The 21,110-nt window shown below is 36.1% G+C and overlaps 3 protein-coding genes across 4 annotated transcripts; 1 reads left to right on the plus strand and 2 right to left on the minus strand.

The window, feature by feature from the left end:
• Positions 1-7,570: 7,570 nt before the first annotated feature.
• Positions 7,571-11,751, minus strand: LOC104898652 (thylakoid lumenal 15.0 kDa protein 2, chloroplastic). Of its 2 annotated transcripts, none has more exons than XM_048648544.2 (6): positions 11,435-11,751; positions 9,641-9,768; positions 8,381-8,471; positions 8,213-8,281; positions 8,021-8,130; positions 7,571-7,907 (listed from the first exon to the last, which is right to left on the minus strand). In XM_048648544.2, exons 1-6 carry the CDS (start codon positions 11,604-11,606, stop codon positions 7,815-7,817), a joined length of 663 nt encoding a protein of 220 aa, XP_048504501.1. In that variant the 5' UTR covers positions 11,607-11,751; the 3' UTR covers positions 7,571-7,814. The 2 variants fall into 2 exon arrangements, with proteins under 2 accessions (XP_048504501.1, XP_010684052.1); XM_010685750.4 differs by having other exon boundaries at positions 9,641-9,747; positions 11,435-11,740.
• A 2,437-nt stretch (positions 11,752-14,188) lies between these two features.
• Positions 14,189-18,749, minus strand: LOC104898654 (hypothetical protein). Its single transcript, XM_010685751.4, has 3 exons — positions 18,490-18,749; positions 14,674-14,752; positions 14,189-14,584 (listed from the first exon to the last, which is right to left on the minus strand). The coding sequence occupies exons 1-3, from the start codon at positions 18,639-18,641 to the stop codon at positions 14,519-14,521; spliced, it is 297 nt and encodes a 98-aa protein (XP_010684053.1). The 5' UTR covers positions 18,642-18,749; the 3' UTR covers positions 14,189-14,518.
• A 1,448-nt stretch (positions 18,750-20,197) lies between these two features.
• Positions 20,198-20,779, plus strand: LOC104898725 (uncharacterized). Its single transcript, XM_010685828.1, has one exon. The coding sequence runs from the start codon at positions 20,198-20,200 to the stop codon at positions 20,777-20,779; it is 582 nt and encodes a 193-aa protein (XP_010684130.1).
• The last annotated feature ends 331 nt before the right edge of the window (positions 20,780-21,110 follow it).

Here is a 21,110-nt window from a genome sequence, read left to right on the forward strand (position 1 = left end):
TGGCGACGAAAGTTAAGTAGTTGCCAAAAGTCAATCAAGTATGGGCAACGATTTAAGAAATTCGTTGCCCAACTGTCTCCATAAATGTGCAACGGATACGAGGCTCGTAGCACAAAAGACTATTATGGGCAACGAATGTAACTCGACGCCCAAGACGTGGTTTGTGCGACGATCACAATTTTCGACGCACAAAATACAATGGGCGTCGAACCTAAGACGACGAAATTGGCGCGCAAAAATCTCGTTGCCCAAACCTTTGTTCAACGAAATTGTCCCATTGGGCGACGAATATTTTTGTCGCCCAAAACCTATTTTCTTGTAGTGGGAGGAGAGGTTAGGATATATAGCAAAGGCACCCAAAATTACGTATGTGATCATATGAGGGTTCTTCGCAAAAGAGGGCTTCCATGGGTGTGTTTGATTGTGAAGAGTGCAGGTGGAAAGGACATTGAGGAGGTAGGCGACCATAGTGAGGACATGGTCCCAAAAGAAGAGGGGGAGATGCGCATGGATGAGAAGGGTACAAACTATGTTATTGGTAGTACGAATCATCCGCTCTGTTTTGCCATTTTGAGAGGAAGTATATGGACATGAGAAACGAAAAATGAGTCCATGATTGTAACTAAACTGATGGAAAGGAGCATTATCAAATTCACGCCCATTATCACACTGAAAAACTTTGATTTCTCTTTCGAATTGAGTTTTAACATAGTTGCGAAAGTGAATAAAAGTGGAGAACGCTTGAGATTTGTATTTAAGTGGAAAGACCCAAGTAAAGTGAGTGTAATCATCAAGCAAGAGGAGATGATATTTGTGACCAGATGTGCTCAAAACAGGAGATGTCCATATATCAGCATGAATAATATCAAAATCAGTAATAGTATTATTCAATGATTGTTTAAAAGGTACGCTAACATGTTTGCCTAAAAGAAAAGATGGACGTAAAGTAAGATCAAACTGTTTAGTACAAGAAATGTAATTATTATTCCTAACAGAGCTAAAAAATGGAGCACCCGGATGACCAAGCTTGTTGTGCCAAGTGGACGGAGAGGCAGCGGAAAAAGAGACCGAAGGGATGGCTGGAGGAGTGCGAGAGAATGAATAGAGGTCTCCCTCGCTATTGCATCCCGTAAGAAGTGTCCCCGTGTTGAGATTCTTAACAGAAAAACCAAAAGGGTCAAACTCAATGGAGACATCATTAACAGTAGCAAACTTACGAACATAAATCAGATTGGTGATGATGTGAGGGGCTTATAAGACATTTTGTAGTGTGAAGGGAGTATGGGGTGGGGGTATGGAAGTTGTGCCAGTACCCTTAATCGGAATGTATGTGCCATTACAAACGAATATAAAAGAACAATTACTCGAAATTACCTGGATTACTAGTGAGGTGAGAAGATGCTCCTGTGTCCATGTACCATTGATCATTGGGTTGTTGAAGTGTCATGGTGTTGAAGGCAGACCCGAGATCAGTGAGAGCCATAGTAAGCCCATGGTCATATTGCTGCATAGAATAAGCATGTTGAGGAGGAGGAGGCCCACGTGGAGGAGGCCCAAGTATGTTGTTGGGTGGGCGAGTAGAGGAAGCTTGAGATGGTAGGGGCAGGGGGTGTGGACCACATAGGTGCAGGGTACCAGGTAGGTGGGCGAGCCCACTAGGAGGAGTTGGGCCATGGAGTAAGAGGCATTCGAGCCCGGTTTAAGAAGTGGACTGTTGGGTGTTGTTATGTGAGGACGTGGAATTATGCCTGGCATGGGAATTGGTTGTCCTACTGTCCCGACCTCACCCCTTACTACCGCGCCAGTTATTGAGGCCTTGGCCAGCAGACTGGCCACCACACTGATTCTGACCACCACACGGCGGAGGCGCCAACTGTTAGCCACCCACTGATGCCGAAGCTTGAGCCACCAAAGCTGTTTCGGTGTGCTCATATTGCTTAGCACGACGAGTCTCTTCTAACTGTAATTGAGACCGGCCGTGATTAAAGTTAGGCAAATGATTAGATTGCTGGATGAGCGTAGCAAGAGTGTCATACTCGCCCTTACAGAAATCATCTGCATCACCATCTTTTTCTCATAAATAGTGTTATCAATATTGGCAAGTTGATCAACAAGTAATTTGAGTTGTTTACAGTAATCAGAAGCATTGTTAAAATTCTCAAGATGAGTGTCGGAGAACTGTTCCTCCCAATATACAGCATAGGTATGTTTGTTATCATAAAAAAGTTCTTCTAACCTGGTCCATAATTCGTTTGCGGTGGCTCCCGATTTCATGATCGTGTGGGCAAGATCTTTGGAGATAGTTCCATCTATCGATTGTTTAACATTGGCGTCCAACCGAGACCAAGTAACAACATCCACGTTGGAGAGGTGAGTGACAGTGGAATCAATAATATGATCATGTACGTTGTAGGCGCAAATGTGGATCTTGAAGTATTCGACCCAAGCCGCATAATGGCTTTCTTCTTGACCAAGAATCATAGGAATAGAGTTCTTGATGTTTGTAACCGCAAAAGCAGGATGAAAAGTGGAAGAAGGTGGGGTGGGTTCGGCTTTTGGGCTTTCAGAGGTGTCGCCCATGGTGAGTAGGGAAGAAAAGCAGAAGGTAGGGATGAAGGGGTGGAGGGCTGGAAAAATTAGGGTTAGAAGAGAGAGGAAGCTCTTGATACCATGTAGAATTGTGTAATTCTCCCTATCTTGGGATATTCTCATTAATCAATATAAATAGGTATACAACCTAAAGCTGTGAGAATCCTTACTTTACATAAATACAGAAAGATATATATTCATAGAATATCTAGAATATTTCATATTCTATCAATATATACTTCATAGAGTCTAGAGAGATGGTAAGTGAATGTAAGCAAATATAGATAAATTCTCTGTAACAAAACTCAAGAATGTAGAAATCAAAATAATAGAGAAAATCTCTGTGAGAAAATAGAACCCAAAAGGAATAGAAGATAAAAACTATTCCTGAAATTCATCTTTATTCTCAGAATTGTAGCTTATTGTCTAAATTGTGATAGTTATACAATATTTATCCCAACTCACAAGGCATATCTCTTATTAGTGACGATGAATTTAAGGCTTAGCGCAGATTTAGAACGTACTTGAGCATCTAACAAGAAAAACATTTCCTTTTTGCACTTCATTTGTATATTTTCTACTTCAACGTTGAAGGTGGACACATTTTGTAATGAGTCACGTAAAGTGGAGAGAGTTAGAAAAGGAGATGAAAAGACGAACTCACGTAACATGAGAGATTCACCTATAACAGCCCACTCCAAACAATAGCTTAATTAAGATACCAATAACTACAGAGTCAAACTGCTAATTAGAAGGACTCTTAGAAAGGACTTCCGCACCTTCCCTACTATAGAAGGTTAGGAAACCCCATAGTATCCAAGCATAACACAAAAATAATAAATTATAGTAGATAATTGTTACAATGTATTGTGACAAAATGTTTGTCCTGTATCACAAACCATAATTACATGTTTACCCGCCCCGAATCCGATCCATTTCCATCCCTAAGTAGCGGAGTTAACACATTAACTATGACTTTACAGTTGCGCACAAGAGTTAACCCGAACATTTTCTCTAATCCTACAAAACAGATGGATCTTCCCCACCAGGACAGGTACAAAGAACAAAACGATCAGCTTAGGCTGGTATACAAGATTCCCCCTTAAAACTCTATTTTTCAGCTTTGGTTCCTGGGTTTAGTTATGGAATTATTTGTATGAAAATTTTATGTTCTTCATGTTAAAAAGATTGATTTGCATGTGGATCTTATGAGTGCTATCTTGTCAAAACCTTTTGCATGTCAAGTTTCTTAAGATGGATAAACCCTCTTGATAACCAAGTAAGAAAATAATGAGTTACCTTCCTTAATCCTGCTTCCGTATTTTTCTAGTCCCAATATCGTCCTATTCCATCGAGATTTTGGTCTTTGTGCCTTCTATAGGAAGTTGTAGATCTTGAAAATTTGATGAATTTAGACCCAAAAATCACTCGATTTGGAATTATATACTAAACGTTATGCTGTCTAGAAAGTTATGTCATGCATAACAAGTTTTACTAAACAAAATCCATCAAACCTTGCTATTACCCCGATTTTACCTTGATTAATGAACTTGGTTGTTGCTAAACTATCATGATACACTTCTGGAACATTCATAAATTGATTGTAAAATAAAACTTTGCTTCATTTTCCTCATCAAATGCCATACGCAACCACAATTCGTTGAGTAAAAGAATATACTAGTGGAAAAAACCTTATATGTCACTTAGTAACAGATGCGATTTTTGTAAAACCGCATCCGAAAATAAATCAAAAAAAATGAAGAAATTTTGGCAAACAAAATCTGATGCAGTTTTTCATGAGCCTGATGCGGTTCATGGGACCGCATCCGAAAATTGCTCCATAAAATAACCCATGAAACAACATGCGCGGCCCAAATGAAGCATTCACTTAAACCTAAAGCGTGGCCCAAATTCCGCCTCATTTCATTTCGTCCTAAAAGGATGCCTCATTCTCTTCTCTCTTCTCTATTCATTTCGTTACTCCTCAAACCCTAACTCCATCCTCTCTACACCTCCCTCACACGCAACCCTCATTATCTTCCCTGTCTCTCTTTTTGTCCCAGACCAAATTCTCACTCACCTCTCTCTCTCCTCTCTACTCTTCCCTCACAAAACGAATGAATCGCGAAGAAATTAGAACGAATTAAGAGCGAAGAACGGATGAATTGCAATTAAGAAGATCGAAAAAGAAGGGTGAAAATGAAGAACAAGTCAGAGAGCGAATATTGAAGATCGAAAATGAAGAACAAAATGACAAGCGAAACGAAGAATCGAAGATACACAAGAAATTGGTTCGTTTGAGTTTTTATGGGATTTAGTTTTTGGATCTGGTTTTAGGTGTTTTTTTCATTTATTTTGGATTTTGTTTTTAGATCTGGTTTTGGTTTAGGTTTTTATTACGTTTTATAATCCATTTTCGTTTCGTTTTTTTTAGGCTTCATTTTCATTTGATTTTTTTGTTCGATTCTTAATTTTCGTTTTATCTGGGTAGTATTTTTTAGTTCTTCGTTTTCTAATTTTCATTATTTTTTCGTATCTTAATTTTTTTCCTAATTTACGTTTTTAGTTCCTTCGTTTACTAATATTAGTTTTTAGATCTAATTTTCGATTTCGTTTCAATTATTTCTTATAAAGACTGGATAGTTGCAATTATTTCGTAAACAAACTGAATTTTTCGTATAATTAGTATATTACAATTTTCGTATAATGAATTTTTAGATCTAATTTTCGTTTCGGTTTTATATATAAATTCTCATCATTGTCGATTATTTTAGGATTTAGTTCTTAATTTTCGTATAGTCTCAATTTTTAGGTTTGTAATATTCTGTATATATGTTAAATTTTTATTTTTGCATGTTTCTGTAATTTTCTTTATTTATATCAAAATGTTATTTCTATGAATTTATTTAGTTTCTATGTATAAATTCTTATTTATATGTATTTTTTATAATTTTGTTTCCGTATAATTTATTATATATTGTTGTATATATATGTTTGGTTTGGTATATTTTTAAACTAATATAGTGGGAAAGTATTGTGCCAAAAAATTGAGATGATACCTAGCACGAAAAATTGAGCATCGTTAAATGTGCAGACCTGCAGCTACAGGTCTGCAACTTTTTTTGACATCAAATACTACATACTGATGCGGCTATATGGTAAAACCACATCAGAAAAAGGTAATCTGATGCGATTTTTCCTTAAAACCGCATCAGATTATCGTTTTCTGATGCGGTTTTGGACCGCATCAGAAAAAATTAGTTGGCTTCTGCGAGCCTATCTGATGTGGATCAAAATCGCATCAGAAAGTCCGATTTTGACCACATCGGATAGACTTTTTTTCACTAGTGATACCTAAAACTCGATCTTCATTCAGTTGCTCTCCATCTTGATTAACCCTTGTTTCGTTGGTTCATTACGTACCCTTAGCTAAGTATAGAAGTTATGACGTAATCTCGCACCTAAACCATCTTGTTTTTATGTAATACAGAGATCGTGGAATTCATGTCTTGTATACTTGCGTGGCGTAGTCTTTTCATATATACTACCTCCGTATTTCTTTAGTTGCAACATTTGGTTTGTGGCACTATTCATCAACCAACTTTGATGAACTATCTCGCATTATTATATAAGAAAAAACATAGTCAAGTGGGGTCTTGTTAGATTCGTCTCAATGCGACAACTCCAAATATCAAATTTTATAATTTTTACTTACACCCAATAAGAGATATTAGCGTTCAAAGAATCGTCTCGGCAAATGTGAAAAAGCAAATGTTGCAACTAAAAAAAACAGAGGTAGTATTTAGGAACCTCTTTATGATGACCTATTCATGTTGTCATATCTTGTTGGTCACCTTATCAACCACTCTAGTTAACCACAATGTTTATTTTCCGAAACCTTGCTAATAAGTCACCCTCCCAAAATAGTGGAACTTGACATATATAACAAGCTTATTTACGAAACTTGTTTTGATAAGTTAATGTTTGTTATGATACTTGAAAGAGTGAGTACGAATAAGTATTTAAGTTATTTGAGTATAGTTATAAAAGTATAAGTATTTCAGTATAAGTATTTGAGTATAAGTGTTGAGAACAAGTATTTAAGTACAAGTGTTGAGTATAAATATTTTTGTATGATTACAAGTTTTGTTTTATAAGGGGAAGTGAACAACATGTATAGAGCGGGGTTGCACATTATGTGTTTAAAGCGAGTATTGCTACGTTATGTAGGGTGATGACCAAAAAGTCCTGCAAGCAAGAAATAAGAAAGGTGGGGAGACGTCCCTCAAAGGTCTATAGTTGTGGCTCATCCCTCCATTCGTGTTCCTTCCTAGAATTGAGTTATCTTAGGTATGAGTATGAAAAGTGTTTAAATGATTGTGGAGAGTAATATCACGAAATTTCGTTGATAGTTCTCATTGAAAATTAGTCGATATACTCATGACATGATTTTTGTTTTCGCAGTGCTTAAGAAAGAAAAGTATCTTTGTGGTTGTATAAAGTGAAAGTATTTGACAAACCAGTTATGATGTTATGTTTAAGTAAATCCTATTTTCAGCCACCTTAATATTTTGGAATTGGTGGGACTTGTGTACCAACGTAAGCTGGCCGTTTTGTTCTTAGAACCTTTTCTGGTGGGGTAGATCCATTTGTTTTGCAGGATTGAAGGAAATGTTTGGGTTAGCTCTTTTGTGCACATGTGAAGTCATGGTTAATGTTTTAACTCCATTGCTATAAGATAACTCATCGTATACGAATACTTTATCTGAGTTAAACATGTAATTCTGGTTTGTAATACAAGACAAATATTATGTGACAGTACATTATTGAACTTTTTTTTTTTTTTGTAATGTCACTATAATTAGTGGAGTTTCATAAATGGAAAATGTTGCAACAGAACAAAGCCCAAAGGCAAATGATTTGATCTACTTGATTCCGTTTCATCTAGTTCTTGGCATAAGTTAAACAATGAAGCTTTCAGTAAGATAAGAGAAGGCTGTTGTTACTCAAACATTGTGCTTCATTACAAATGTACAACCATGTTGCAGTTTACTACTTCAAAGTTTCTCTTAGAGGGTTAAGTTGATAATAAAGATACATGAAAAAAAGTAACTTCTATGAGTATACTTGCTACTTCCTATAGAAATGCTGTAACAATAAATAATTTTACTTTCTCAAGATATCAATACATGGCATTTCTTCCTTGCTCCTCAACAATGTTCTATTTATTTTACCTCTGAGCAGTTACTTGGACCAACAGGTTCTTTTAAGCAATAAGTTATAGCATTAACAGCAGCTTCAATAGATGCATCTTCCCCCTGCAACAAAGATAAAACCAAGTGAAAATCTCCATTACACAAAACAGTAAAACTTGCATCCTAGCAAACAAATACTACACAAGGTATCAGTTCGAAATTGAAGGTTAATTCACCTTCTCTTTCCAGTAAAATATATTTCCATATTTCCCCGCCAAACGGCTCCAGAAACTACGTGGTATATCCAGATCAACTTGATCTCCCACGTTGAAATTCAATATATTCCCTATCAATCAGATGAATCAATCAGATAAATTTACCGAAACAAGATATATATAAGGTGGGTTCAAGAATGAGGATTTCTTTACCAAAAGTGGGATCAGCAACAAAGACAATTGTTCTATCATCCACTTGCCAAAAATCCTTAATTGCCAGCCCTATGAGGAGATCATGCATTTTATCTTGTAAAAAGATATACCAAAAGATTCTAAAGAGGTAGTTTAAAGAAAGAATGAGAAAAGAAAGCTCTTAGCTACCGGGTGTATCAGGGTAATTCTGTGCTAAGATTCTCAATTTGAATCCTGTATCTCTCTCAAGTTCAGCAATCTCCTCTGCGAGTCTCTTTTCCTGGGAAATTGTCATTGCAGCATGAATATATCTCTTCCAGGAAGAACATCTAGTTGCTAATTAATAATACACCTTATCACAATCTATCAAAATAGCATCTCATTTATAATTGCAAGGGAGAGATAGCCTCACTTATCAGCACTAACGGCCCGTTTGGTAGTTGGTTATAAATGGTGGTAATGGGAATGAATTTGTGTGTAAACTTGTGAAAAATATCATTGTCCATTCCCATGGTAATGCTAATTTATCCTAAAGTGTTCACTTTCCTTCTTGAATTTTCATTCCCATCCAATACCACCTTGTAGGTAATGAGTGGTAATGAAAATTGCTTCCCCTTGGAGACAAAAACACAAGTTTAGAAGTGAGATTGCTTGCCCATGGAGAAAAAATGCCTCCCCATGGAGATTTTAAGGATGCTTCCCTAATAAAATTATACTTAAAATTCATTCCCATTACCGCAATTTATTAACGACTACCAAATGGGCCGTAAGTGTCTAAGCATATGAAGTTCTCAAGCAGAAATCAGCATATTTCTTTGAAGCAATTCTTTGGGCCAAAACTATCCTAATGTCATCGACTTCTATTTTTGATAAATGATGTCATCTACTTCTAACAGAACATTATGCATGCGGGTAATGTATGGCAGCAATGGTAATGATTTAATAGGTAATTTTGAGAGAAAAGTCTTATGCCATTCTCCATGGAAATGTTTGTCCACCCCCAAGTACCTCTTTTTCTTCATAAATTTCCAATACCACTTTAAAAGTGAGATTATATTGAGTGGCACTTTGGGATAAACATTGAGTGGCACTTCGGGATAAACAAGCATAACGGTATACAAATCCTATTGGGGGTTACAGCCTTTATTACTGCCTACCATAAGAACTATATCCAGAAAGGCATAAATTTGAAGCTCTACAAGAAAATGTCCTATTGGGCCAAATCTCCACTACATAAATATGGTCATGGATATCATCTATATCCATTAGCAACACAATGTCATCACCTTTGACCACAAAGAGCTCAGATTAACTAAAGGTGATTTATATGATGCCAATAGAACTTATGCAAATAAACATTCTACAGAAGAGCAGCTCAATATGTTGGTAGGCAAATACTGTTCAACTTCATTGTATAGCTTAACGAGGACAGGATAAGAGCAGTCGGACCTGACCAGAAGACAGGAAGCCAGCAACATCGATTACTGTAGTGTATTCCTTTGGCAGCAGTTCAGGCTTGTTAACGCCCATTTTGGCTGCTTCAGCATGTTCAACTCCTACGAGGTGCAATACATTCCCTAAATTCAGCTACTTAGACAAAGAGAGGTTTCTGAAAGATGTCTTAATTGATTACAAATTTTGGTAATATGTACATGCATCAATAATATGTATGTTGCTTACTAATTATAGCACCAATGGAATACCCCTTATGATTCTGTACAAACTAATAAAAAATTAAGTCCGTTCTTCATCCTGATATGAAAAGTTGAAAACTATTTTTTATATCCAATTTTACTTGCAGATATACTTCATATCATATAAAGGGATGTCAAACAATGAATGCATACAGAAGAGAAGCCAAATCCTGTTGAAAGTAACTTTATAGCCACCAAGAAGCAATAGAATGATTCAGCCAACGCGTAACAGCAGAGCACTAACCCACTGGGTGAACTCAGATGCAGGAAGTTTTTGGAACAAAAAATTGACCAGAATCTATGCAAGGGAGCTTCACCAAAGAATTACATGAAGAGATACCTACTTAATGAAAGCCTCCCTACAGATATAAACCTTTCACGCCCTCATTTCCATAACTGTAAATTCGACCTCAGCCAATCTTGCTTCACTTCAGAATAACAGTATTTACAAATAATGATATGCTCATACACACTTCCTTATGTTATGCTTAGAACTATGTATGATATATAAAGCTGTAAGAGTGGCTTATAATGAACTAGATTCCGATAGGATCCCTTTACATGAAAACCATGTCTCTATCTAGAGATTGGTCAACCAATTATTAGGAATTGTTAGGGCCACAGGTAGTTCAGGTCCTTGTTAATTAAGCTTTTCACCTTCCAAAATATATTTCTTTTTGTAGTATGCAAGCTCAGAGTGGACGCCTTAAAACCCATGTTTTACTTTGTGAAACCTCTAAGGGGCCAATTGGTTAGGGTGAATCAAGAAAGGGAAAGGGGAACTTAAATTCATGACCTCCTATGTCAGTATATTCGTTCTACTATTATTGCTCAACTTTTAGAAAGAGTCACAAGGACAAATGATATAGACAGAATTTGATCCTAGGTCTTGAGTAGGAGCTCTCCAACACTTTGACCAACTAAGCTAGTTGACATCCACATACATGCTTAATATATGAATCGTTACAACACTTATCCTATAAATCTTCTAGCACGTGCGTGATTTATACTATATGGATGATTTATACTCCCTCTGTCCCTTTTTGTTAACCCCATATTCTTTTTTGGGACGTCCCTAAAAAGACTGTCTGCCACTTTACTTTCACATTCACTACATTTGATACGACAAATTTGGTCTGTCATTAACTCACATCTGCCGAAAGCTAAGAAAGTAACTTAGCTCGAATCGGGCAAACAAAAGGGGACAGAAAGAGTACTTTCTAACCAAGCGTACCAAGGTAGCAACTACTGATCATAGAATCCTAAACAATTCCACAATGTACTTCCTTTACACAATATATTTTAGCCCAACAACAAAAATCCAATCCATACCCAGAATTCCTTAATGCAGAACAAAAATGAAAATCACAAATTTCCTTATTCTCAACATCACTATTATCTAAAGTTTTAAGCTGGCATTCTTATCCAAAAGTTAATCAACCAAAAAGATTTACAACCACTAAATATGCACTATAATCAATAGGAGAACAGAAGAAATGAACAGTTAAAAGAATACTAGTTTGGAAATTAGAGAAGAAACAGAATTTACCAGTGAAAGAGAGTGCAAGAGCAAGAGAAGTAGAGAGAGCAAGTTTCACAGAATTGGAGCCAACTTGAGACACCCAATTCCTAAAGTGGATTGCAGGAGTTATTTTAGCGGCTATACTTGAGGGTCTAAGTCTTGTGGCATGAACAACCCAGGGAAGATGGCAGACCGCCATTTTCTTCCTTTTACCTCGATCACCACCGAGAGACTCGGGAAACGAAAGTGGGATAATCTATAAAGTTATTCTCACTTTACTCCAAAACTCAAAATAATTTCCTGGATACACACTATCCATGTAGGATAAGAGTATAAGACCACCAAAATTCATATTTTTCCAATACGAAATCCTCTCGTGAATGAAGTACCGGTTATTTCTTGACAACAATATTTTTTGTATACACTATCGGGAGAGATAGCCAACAATACGGGTCAGTCCAGCCAACCCGCTTCTTAAGTCGTGTGGATTGAGTCCGTGAAAAGTTCAGTTCAGCCCAGCTCGAACAGTGAAATTCGTAGATGGATCGTGGGTCAGATTTTTTAAAATACCACGAAAGCGGTCCAGTCCAGCCCATGAACTATGCCAACTCAGCGCAAGTAATTATTCAACCAAATTGTGTATATATAAATCAAATTGTATATATTTTAATCAAATTGCATATATTATAATTCAATCAAATTCAAAAATAATAAAATTATTCATTAATATTTATAATTGTATATATACTAATTAATATTAAAAGTCTTATATGACAATAATAAATGATTATATAACTTTGAACAAAAAAATTCTCATACCAGCCCGTTAGGCCCACGAACCGCCAGAATTGCTTCCCGAACCGTGAAAATCGGTAGCAAACCAGTGTGGGCTAAGATTTTTCAGCCTCTGGACCAGCCACCCAATCCGTGAATTTCACGGTCCGGTCCTGGGCCGTGAAATCCCATCCCGGCCCACTAGGATCCACGGACCAGCCCCCCAGCCCACACCAGTGGGCATTGTGAACCAATTAACCAAATACTAAAAATTATTATTATACCCCTTATATCATAACTAGTATTTGGGTTCGAGCATTGCTCCGTATTGTTTTCCAAACTTGGTGGATATGTATTTTTTTCCATTCCCATTAAAATATATTTTTAAAAAACTCAACATTTAAAAGGTACAAATGTAATAATGTGGACATTCAAAGCATGATTAAAAGTTGGTTGAGATGGTAATCATGCCATGTAAAATAGTAAGATGTCACGTGTTCAAATCTTGTTGCACACCAATTTTACTTTTGTTAATTGACATGACATATGTACACATTGGACAATTCTAGTTGAGTAACTGAGGTGCCACATAGTGTGTATTTTTTTTTTTTTTTGATAAGGAGAAAAAACTTAGGAAACCTCCTCAATCAGGGGGCCAGCCTAAAACATCCTTTCGGATGAACAAGGAGAAATAAATCTAATTTCGTTAGTTATTAATGTTAAATCGACCTAATTGACCCTAAATAACCTAATTGATGCTAATTAAATCACAATTAAATCTAATTAAACCCTAATTAAACCTAGTTAATTAAATGATTAAATCTAATATTATTTCAGTTGAAAATTTTAATTTTTTTTCTTGTTTGCGGGTCCTGCCTTTCATGTTTATTGAGGCACGTATTTGGAGGCGATTTTGACCTCCAAAACGATTTTTTTTAAATGGACGCCACCGAGCCCCCTTTATGACTGCGTATTTCGAGAAGCCAATCGAAATTAGTATCAACACGTCATTCGAGGCAATATTAAACGAAACATTTTTGACCATCAGAATAATCTTCATTCCTATCTAGAAGTCAATCGAAATGAGTATCAATACATCAATTTTCTCGATATGTGATATGAGACGATCATGGGCAATTTTGACCATCAAAACAATTTCTTTTTTCAAACGGACACTTTCAACTTTCGAGAAGAAAATCAAAATGGTACCAATACATTAATTTTATGGGTACAAGTTTCGGGATATCTTAAACGATAATATGACACCATAGACTTTCGAAACGATTTTTTTGGGAAAAACGGACGCCATTATTTATCCTTATGGGGAGCTTCGAAAAAACAATCGAAATGAGTATCAATATGTCAATTTTTTAGGTATGTGTTTCAAGATAATATTAAAGAACATATTTTATCTTCAAAACAACCTTTTCTATTAAAACGGATGCCACCAGCGTGAGGATTTAATTAAATTTTAACTATAGTTAATTAGAATTTAATTAGTATCAATTAGGTTAATTATGGATTATTTAGGTTAATTAGGTTAATTCCAATTATTCTTTTAAATATGATAGTTAACAGAAAACTTGACGACAAGGTCAAGTCATGTAATTTTTCATAAAAGCTACGTGATACATTTTCATAAATCTCATAGGTACTTGGTGAAAATGTTATTGTTATTACAATTACGATATGGATCTTACAATCCTACGAATTGAGTTCCCAGATTTTAATTTTTTATTTATTTTGAGGGAACTATGCAAAGAGACTTATTTGTTAACTCCTTCGAAGTAAACAAAACATCATTCAAAATATCACCTCCCAACAACATTTACCAATTCGCCAAGGTTGGAAACAATGTTTTCGAATGCTTAATATGAGGCTATGAGCAAACCATGCTAAAAGTTTAAATTATCAAATAATAATTAAAAGGTGAGATTAATTTGAGCAAACAATTCAAAAGTAGAATTATTAGAATCAATTTTTTCTTTTAAAAACCAACTCTATGTGTAACTAAAAAGAAACAGGTTCCTGTTCTTGGTTCCTTCAAAATCACAGGCTAACAATTTAAGAGAACCCCATGAGTAAATAAGCAACGCACACACAATATGGTTGGTTTAGCTTCAGACAATCTGCTAGGCAAATAATTACCAGAACTTTAGACATCAAATCAGAAATCATAGTTTTGCACTGCAGCCATTTGTACACTACATATCCCAAAAGGTTAACAGATCAAAATGCTGCTCTCAAACACAGAGAAGACAATAACTCCATGATCTGTAAGGTCACACCACAGGTCCAAGACTTTGAAACACCAGAAACCACTGCCGAAGTAATTGCCTAAGGAAAATAAACAGGCCAATTGTAGTAGTACGAGTCACGAGCTTCTTTGCTCATTTCATTCCACTGCAACAAAGGAAACAGAAATTTTGGGCAAAGACCAACCAAAATACTTGTCATTCTCATACAACAAACTAAAACAACAAATAGTGTACCTTAAATTTATATGGTTGCCTCTTGGCCATGGCCTTCTTCCAATGGTGCTGCTCATGCATCATAGCTCTGTCATGCCAACTACAATTGCAATTTACATTATAAGAACAGTGACCAAAATGAATTAGTGAAAATTATTTAGTAGCAGATACTATATAATATATATATAGAAGCGAGTTCATATGAGAATGCATACTTACATGAGAAATGAGAATGAATTTTACGCGTTATAACTCTTATGAATAAATGATGTAACTCTAATGAAAAAGTGATGTAACTTCAAAAAAAAATATAATATTAGAAAAAGAAAAAAAAAATTGAGCTCAATTTTTTTTAGGAGGGTATAATTCTAATGAACAAGTGTTGCATCTCTAATCCAATCGTGTGGTTGAGATTCATTCTCATTTCTCATGTAAGGAGCATTCTCATGTGATGTTACCCCCTATATATATATATATATATATATATATATATATATATATATATAATATATATATATATATATATATATTCTATGATGATAAGAAAATCGCGTGATGCAAGTTGCTTTTCTAAGAAATGAAGTAGAGATCAAAAGGTTCTTGTTTAGAGGGAAGGCTGCAGCAGAACTAAGAACTTCCAGCACCAGAACGTTTTACGAACAACCAAAGAATCTATTTGATCTAAAAGTTGCGAACCAGAGTTTCAGATATTTGGGCAAAGAACCCTAGAGCTATCTAGCTCTAACTAACCTCAGGATTAGCATTATGCTCACTCAGAAGTACTAATTTGTGGTACAGTAACTTGTCATTACATCCTACCCTTAACCTGGAATTTAATTATTTTGATACGAACACCTTCCACGCTCCAACAAAAGATGCATAAGCAGTTAAGCACCACTTCCAAGTTTCAATTGGACATATAAGAACAATATCCACAACAATCATCATAGTGCTTCCAAGGGATTAAGAGGTACTTTGTACATAAATTTTGGCAAAAGTCATAAATGAAAAAAAAAATGAGAATTGTGAAGACACAGGTAAAAAAAAATAACTAAGAAATGCATATAACACGGCACAAGATCACATAGTTAAGTAAAACTAGATAGAGGGAAAAGGTGTATCTGCTCAACCATAGTAGAAGAAAACATAAGAGCATTCACCATCCAATTGTTTTAATCTGGATAAGAGCACATGCCATTCCTCAGATAGTTAATCATTCACTAGAGGATACAATGATAAACTTCTGCCTTGTTTACATCTCTCTCTCTCTCTCTCTCTCTCTCTCTCCTGCTTGCTCCATCCTGCCCATTGTAGAAGCTTAACTACAAGTCTACAATGCATACAATTAAAGAGTTGGACAAGCTCTATGAACACCACTCATATCTCACCACCTGCCCAAAGCCAATAATCTCCTCAAGTCTCGTTTCGCAAAAGGCTTTATTCAAAGAAAAAGTTACCCAACAGTAATAGTTATTATAATCCTACAAATAAATAGAGCCCAATATGTGAGTGCTTTCTCACACTTCTTTTTAGCCCAATCATCAACAACTTCATTGATTCTTTTAAATAGCTAAGTAAACCCAATAAACATACATTAATCCAAAAAATTAAGTAATTCATATTCTGGGTAGGAGAGATGATATATGGTTGGATGTAGATAAAAAGTAGGAGAAAGAATTTTGGGTTAGTCTCACCATTGTGGGAAAAATTAGAGTGACAGGGCAAGATAGAGAGAAAAGACCTAGGAAATGAGATGGAAAACGGGGAGAAAGCAAGAAAAATTTGTTGGGAAGCAAGGCAGCCTCACCTTCGCATATGTTCTTAGGAAACAGAAAAGTCACGGCAAGTAAAAGATAGCAACCAGCTACATTTCTAATTCACTCCTTTAGCTACACTAAAGCACGAAGGAGCAATGGCTAGTAAATTGTACCCTAAGTGTTTTAGTAAATAGAATGCCAGAACAAAAACTATTACTGCATACACATCTACTGCTATGGTTACAGGCTTTCAGCAGCTTCAGAAGCTCAAAGTTCCCCAGGAGTTCAGGACATGACACAGAGTCATTTTCCCAAAAGAAATGATATTACTGAATATCACTATACAGTTATGCAAATAAAAACAAAAGCTATGACATGATATATTTCTCCAATATTTGCAAAAAATCGAGCCAAACCAAGTTATTCCCACAGCACAATTCCAATGTTGACGAACTAAGAAAGACAAGAGAATCCCAAGTGGCTTCCATGACCCCTTGAATCTCTATGTAACAGAAACCCTATATAGATTGCCTTTATCAGGCCTGTGTCAAAACTGTAAGCAAAGTTCTCAGACACCCTCTAGTCTTTGCTAAGAATAAAGGAAGGAGGAGAAGAAAAAAAGAGCTGAACCAAAGAGCTGGACCCTTAAAAGATGCATCTTCATCAGTTTCTCAAGCACATAATTTCACCTTTCTTTCATTGTATTCTATTCATAAAAGAATGATTATTTCCAATTCATAATAGTCCAGTTGAGTACTGAAATTCTAACTACGATAGATTGAGCTTACATTATAGTCAAGTCAAAAGTTGGAATACACACTTCCTAATTGCAATGAAATTGGATCCTGATCATATACTTGATTCCCTTCGAACTAGATATGTGGTAGATAGTAACCACTGACCAGCAATTTTGCTCTATGATCCTACACAGGCAAATACCTACGGCTGCAGTCACCAGCAACCACAGCTAAGATATATTTCCCCCAAACTCTTCTGGGTAGTTGAAATACTGATCATGCAATATATATACCCTACAATGCTTTTCTGTTTGACAGAACTATTGGTTGAAAAAGAAAGTTTACAAAGCCAAAAATTGATGGGAACAAAGTACTTAGAGTACGAAGGAATAGTCAGAACAGAAAACATAACAAAAATGGTTTATGAGAAAAAAAAAAAAAACGTTTAAACACAAGCCACAGTATATAAAATGACGATTGATAGATTACTGCAATAAAATCCAACTACGGACGAAAAAGCGAACTTTGAACTTTTCTACTCCCTCCGTCCAAATATATATAGTTCCCATTTCCATATTTAGTTCCACATCTTTCCGTAATTTGTTCAGAAAAACCGTGTCCCATCGTTTATTTGCTTCTTGAATTTTGTTTTTTCCTTTGTTTATTCAACTAAAATATTACAATTAATGCTCTTTCACCAATTATTCTCCATTCTCTCTCCTAAAATCATCTTTTCCCATACAATATTTATTAAAAATCTTTACTATCTCTCTTGGATTCTATTTGCATAAATTACCGTGAAAAAAGGAAATTAGGAACTATATCTTGGGACGGAGGGAGTAATTTACAACTCATAAGAATGGGATCTAGAAACCCTTTACAATTCAAACTCTCAAAATCCCAATCCCATATAAACCATCAACCTGGTGAGACATATAAGTATAAAATATTTCCCACTTGGCACTTGTAAAAAAATTGCTAGAAACAAGATGAATTTTACACTTTCCATTTTATAGATTATACACAAATTCACAAAATTCTCAAGAAATAGTCACATGGGCGTAATCTTATCCTACATAACTCAGAAAAAGAACCACAATACATGCCAGGGTAATAATTCAAACAATCCATTCATAAATAAAACTATGTGATTCATTATAATTCCAGGTACTAGCAAACCAACAAACCCCAACATATAATAAAAATTGAAGCAACAAGAATAGGGCAAAATTTAACTGAAAATATGACAAAGACATAATAATAACAATAATATAGAAAAAAGATAAAGAATATGATTAAGAAGAAAAGATGAAAGAGATAAAGGAAGGGAGAAGATACAGAACTTCCATTGATTAGTAAGTTGCCACATGTAAGGGTTGCCCCAAGTAAGAGCGGAGAAAGCAGCGGAACCAATCCAGATGTTCCAGAATCGGTCTGGGTCTGCATGTGGTATTCCTGGGTCTCCTCTGTACGCATTTCCAAAGTATTTCTCCATCTCTCTCCTCTCCCTCTCGACTGCTTGCTGATGTGCTTGTTGTGCTTGTGATTGTGGATAAACAAATAGACTGTGTTATGGAGCACAAACAAGTCTAGAAAATTCCCCACCGCGCTCCAGATGGTTGCCCCATCTAGTAGAGAGTAGGGACCGGATACATGAGTCGGGTTCTTTTGGACTTAATTTCAGTTGAATTTTTATTTAGATATAAAGTTCAATTTAATATAAGTATAAAAGAAAATGCCTTCCTACACTTTATACTTCATACAATGCTTATTATATTTAAGGTTTAACTTTCCCTCAAAAAAAAAAAATTTAAAATTTAACTTTATAAATTTTGACAGTAAATTGTCACTAATATGTTGAAAAAAGATAGTGATATGATATCTTGTTAGATTTTCTTAATCTAAGACATAATCGAATATGTTCATATTAAATACAGACCTAACATTACGGATGTTAGTGCGGTCTGCGGCGAGTCAAATTGGAGACCCGACCCATCCTGATGGGATAGGGATGGGTCTAGGTTTGGTGGGTGGTAGGGAGGGTATAGGGAGGGAAATGGGGATGGGGATGAAAGTTAAACCCACCATGGGTGATGGGGTGGAACTTAGATTCTACCTGCCCCACCCCGTCTTCACTTGTCTTGCTCCATTTCCATGTTTAAGAAATAATATTTCATTTTGAAGGAGAAGAGTTATTCATCTTGAGACATAATGTTAAGTGTTGTATATGAATCATATAACAATGATTAAGTTTTTGTCTAAAACGTAATGTATACTACTATTATATCATTTAACTTATTCTTTAATTTTTTAGGTGGGTCTAAGGAAGGTTTTAGTTCAGTGCTGGAGCGGGAAGGTGTATAGGTGGGTATGATACTTAAGTGGATGGTGGGGTGGATATGGTTTTACATTAATCCTTGTAGGGGTGGGGATGGGGAAGGGTTCCGAAACCTGTGGTGGGGGTGGTGAAAAAATATTAGGTAGGTATGGAGATGGAAAGGGCAAGATTCGTCCCGTCTCATTTACACCCCTACCTAACATCTACACCTGCTCATGCAAGTACCAAAATCATCACTCATTACCCATCACCCAAGTATCCATGGCCCTTTAAGTGGATATGGAAACTTGACATTCCACCAAAACTGCAGATTTTTCTTTGGCAAATTTGTCACAACAGTTTACCTGTTCGGGATATACTTTTCCAACGCCATATTATACCGATTACTACATGCCCTGCATGTAATAACCAACCGAAAACTCTGGAACATTGTTTTTTAAACTGTATGCACACTCGAGACCTATGTTCTCTGGCTCAAGTTTCGAATTGGTGTCCGACACCTATGTCCTTCCCGCCAATGCTTCAATTTCTTCAATAATTCAAAGATAAAAACTCTTTACCAAAATGTATCATGCTTTTTTTGGAGTATCTTGAAAGAACGGAATAATATTATATTCCTAAATGAACATTGGTGTGCCAATCGTGTCATCCACCACGCTCTCTTTATGCATGAAGAATGGCTAAACCGCACTAAGGTCGATTCTTGCCATGACATGGGAACTCCCCTTCAGGGAGCGTCACACCTTCCCTTCCACAATTCCCTCCAACCTCCTCAGCCACCCCTCCTTGTTGCTTGGGAACCTCCTCCGCCGGCGTTCTTCAAACTCAATTTTGATGGGTCTGTTAGGAACTTGTCTGTAGCTGGTGGCATAATCATCAGAGACTCCAGCAGTACCTTCATTCAAGCCACTTCTCTCAATTTTGGTGCCTCTTCCGTCCTCCTTGTCGAAGCTTCAGCTCTTCATCAGGGTATTCAGATTGCGCACCAACTAGGCATCCAAAATTTAATTATAGAAGGCGACAACCTCCTTGTTATCAAAGCTCTCCAAAATCTTTGCTCCATCCCATGGAAAATTGCCACTATCATACAAGACTCCAAGTTCATGCTCCAGCACTTCTCATCTGTCCAAGTTCGTCATATCTTTCGCGAAGCTAACCGTGCAACGGATTGGATAACTAATGTGGGTCACCTAGTTAGCTCTCCATTTGTTTTACCTACTTGTTCCCAATCTTTACTTTCTTCCATTCTTGTTTCAGATGCATTAGGCGTTCCCCTCGAGAGGAGGGCAGCCTAATGTTTTTTCTTCTTACCTTGTAAAAAAAATTATTCACTACTTGTTTATACTCGCCTCGCCCTCACATATGTTTACCTAAAACAACTTGACAAATACCTTTTTCCAAGTCATTTGCTAAACATTAAAGTCTTAAACATAAATCCTCTTTTGCATAAGTTGATTTTTACAAGTCTAAGAGCATTTTTGGTTCATTATTTCTAGGATCCAAGAAATGTAATCAATTACTGATTCTCTTTCTCATTATTTGGTTCAATTCTCATCAATCCATAAACATTATTATCTGGTGGTAATGGACTCTCTCAATTTGTTACCTCCCCCCTAGTAATAAAAT

This window comes from Beta vulgaris, chromosome 7, assembly GCF_026745355.1.
Source record: "Beta vulgaris subsp. vulgaris cultivar EL10 chromosome 7, EL10.2, whole genome shotgun sequence".
In the NCBI taxonomy this organism is placed as follows: Eukaryota; Viridiplantae; Streptophyta; class Magnoliopsida; order Caryophyllales; family Amaranthaceae; genus Beta; species Beta vulgaris.

What these genes read in the sequence shown, in the direction of transcription:
- LOC104898652 (XM_048648544.2), bottom strand. Translation starts at nt 11,606, where the DNA reads ATGGCGGTCTGCCATCTTCCCTGGGTTGTTCATGCCACAAGACTTAGA. An exon ending in TCTTGCACTCTCTTTCACTG is followed by an intron (nt 9,769 to 11,434) that starts GTAAATTCTGTT and finishes AGCTGAATTTAG; the next exon opens with GGAATGTATTGCACCTCGTA. An exon ending in GCTTCCTGTCTTCTGGTCAG is followed by an intron (nt 8,472 to 9,640) that starts GTCCGACTGCTC and finishes ACAATTTCCCAG; the next exon opens with GAAAAGAGACTCGCAGAGGA.
- LOC104898654 (XM_010685751.4), bottom strand. Translation starts at nt 18,641, where the DNA reads ATGGAGAAATACTTTGGAAATGCGTACAGAGGAGACCCAGGAATACCA. An exon ending in CAACTTACTAATCAATGGAA is followed by an intron (nt 14,753 to 18,489) that starts GTTCTGTATCTT and finishes TTGCAATTGTAG; the next exon opens with TTGGCATGACAGAGCTATGA. An exon ending in GGCAACCATATAAATTTAAG is followed by an intron (nt 14,585 to 14,673) that starts GTACACTATTTG and finishes CCTTTGTTGCAG; the next exon opens with TGGAATGAAATGAGCAAAGA.
- LOC104898725 (XM_010685828.1), top strand. Translation starts at nt 20,198, where the DNA reads ATGGGAACTCCCCTTCAGGGAGCGTCACACCTTCCCTTCCACAATTCC.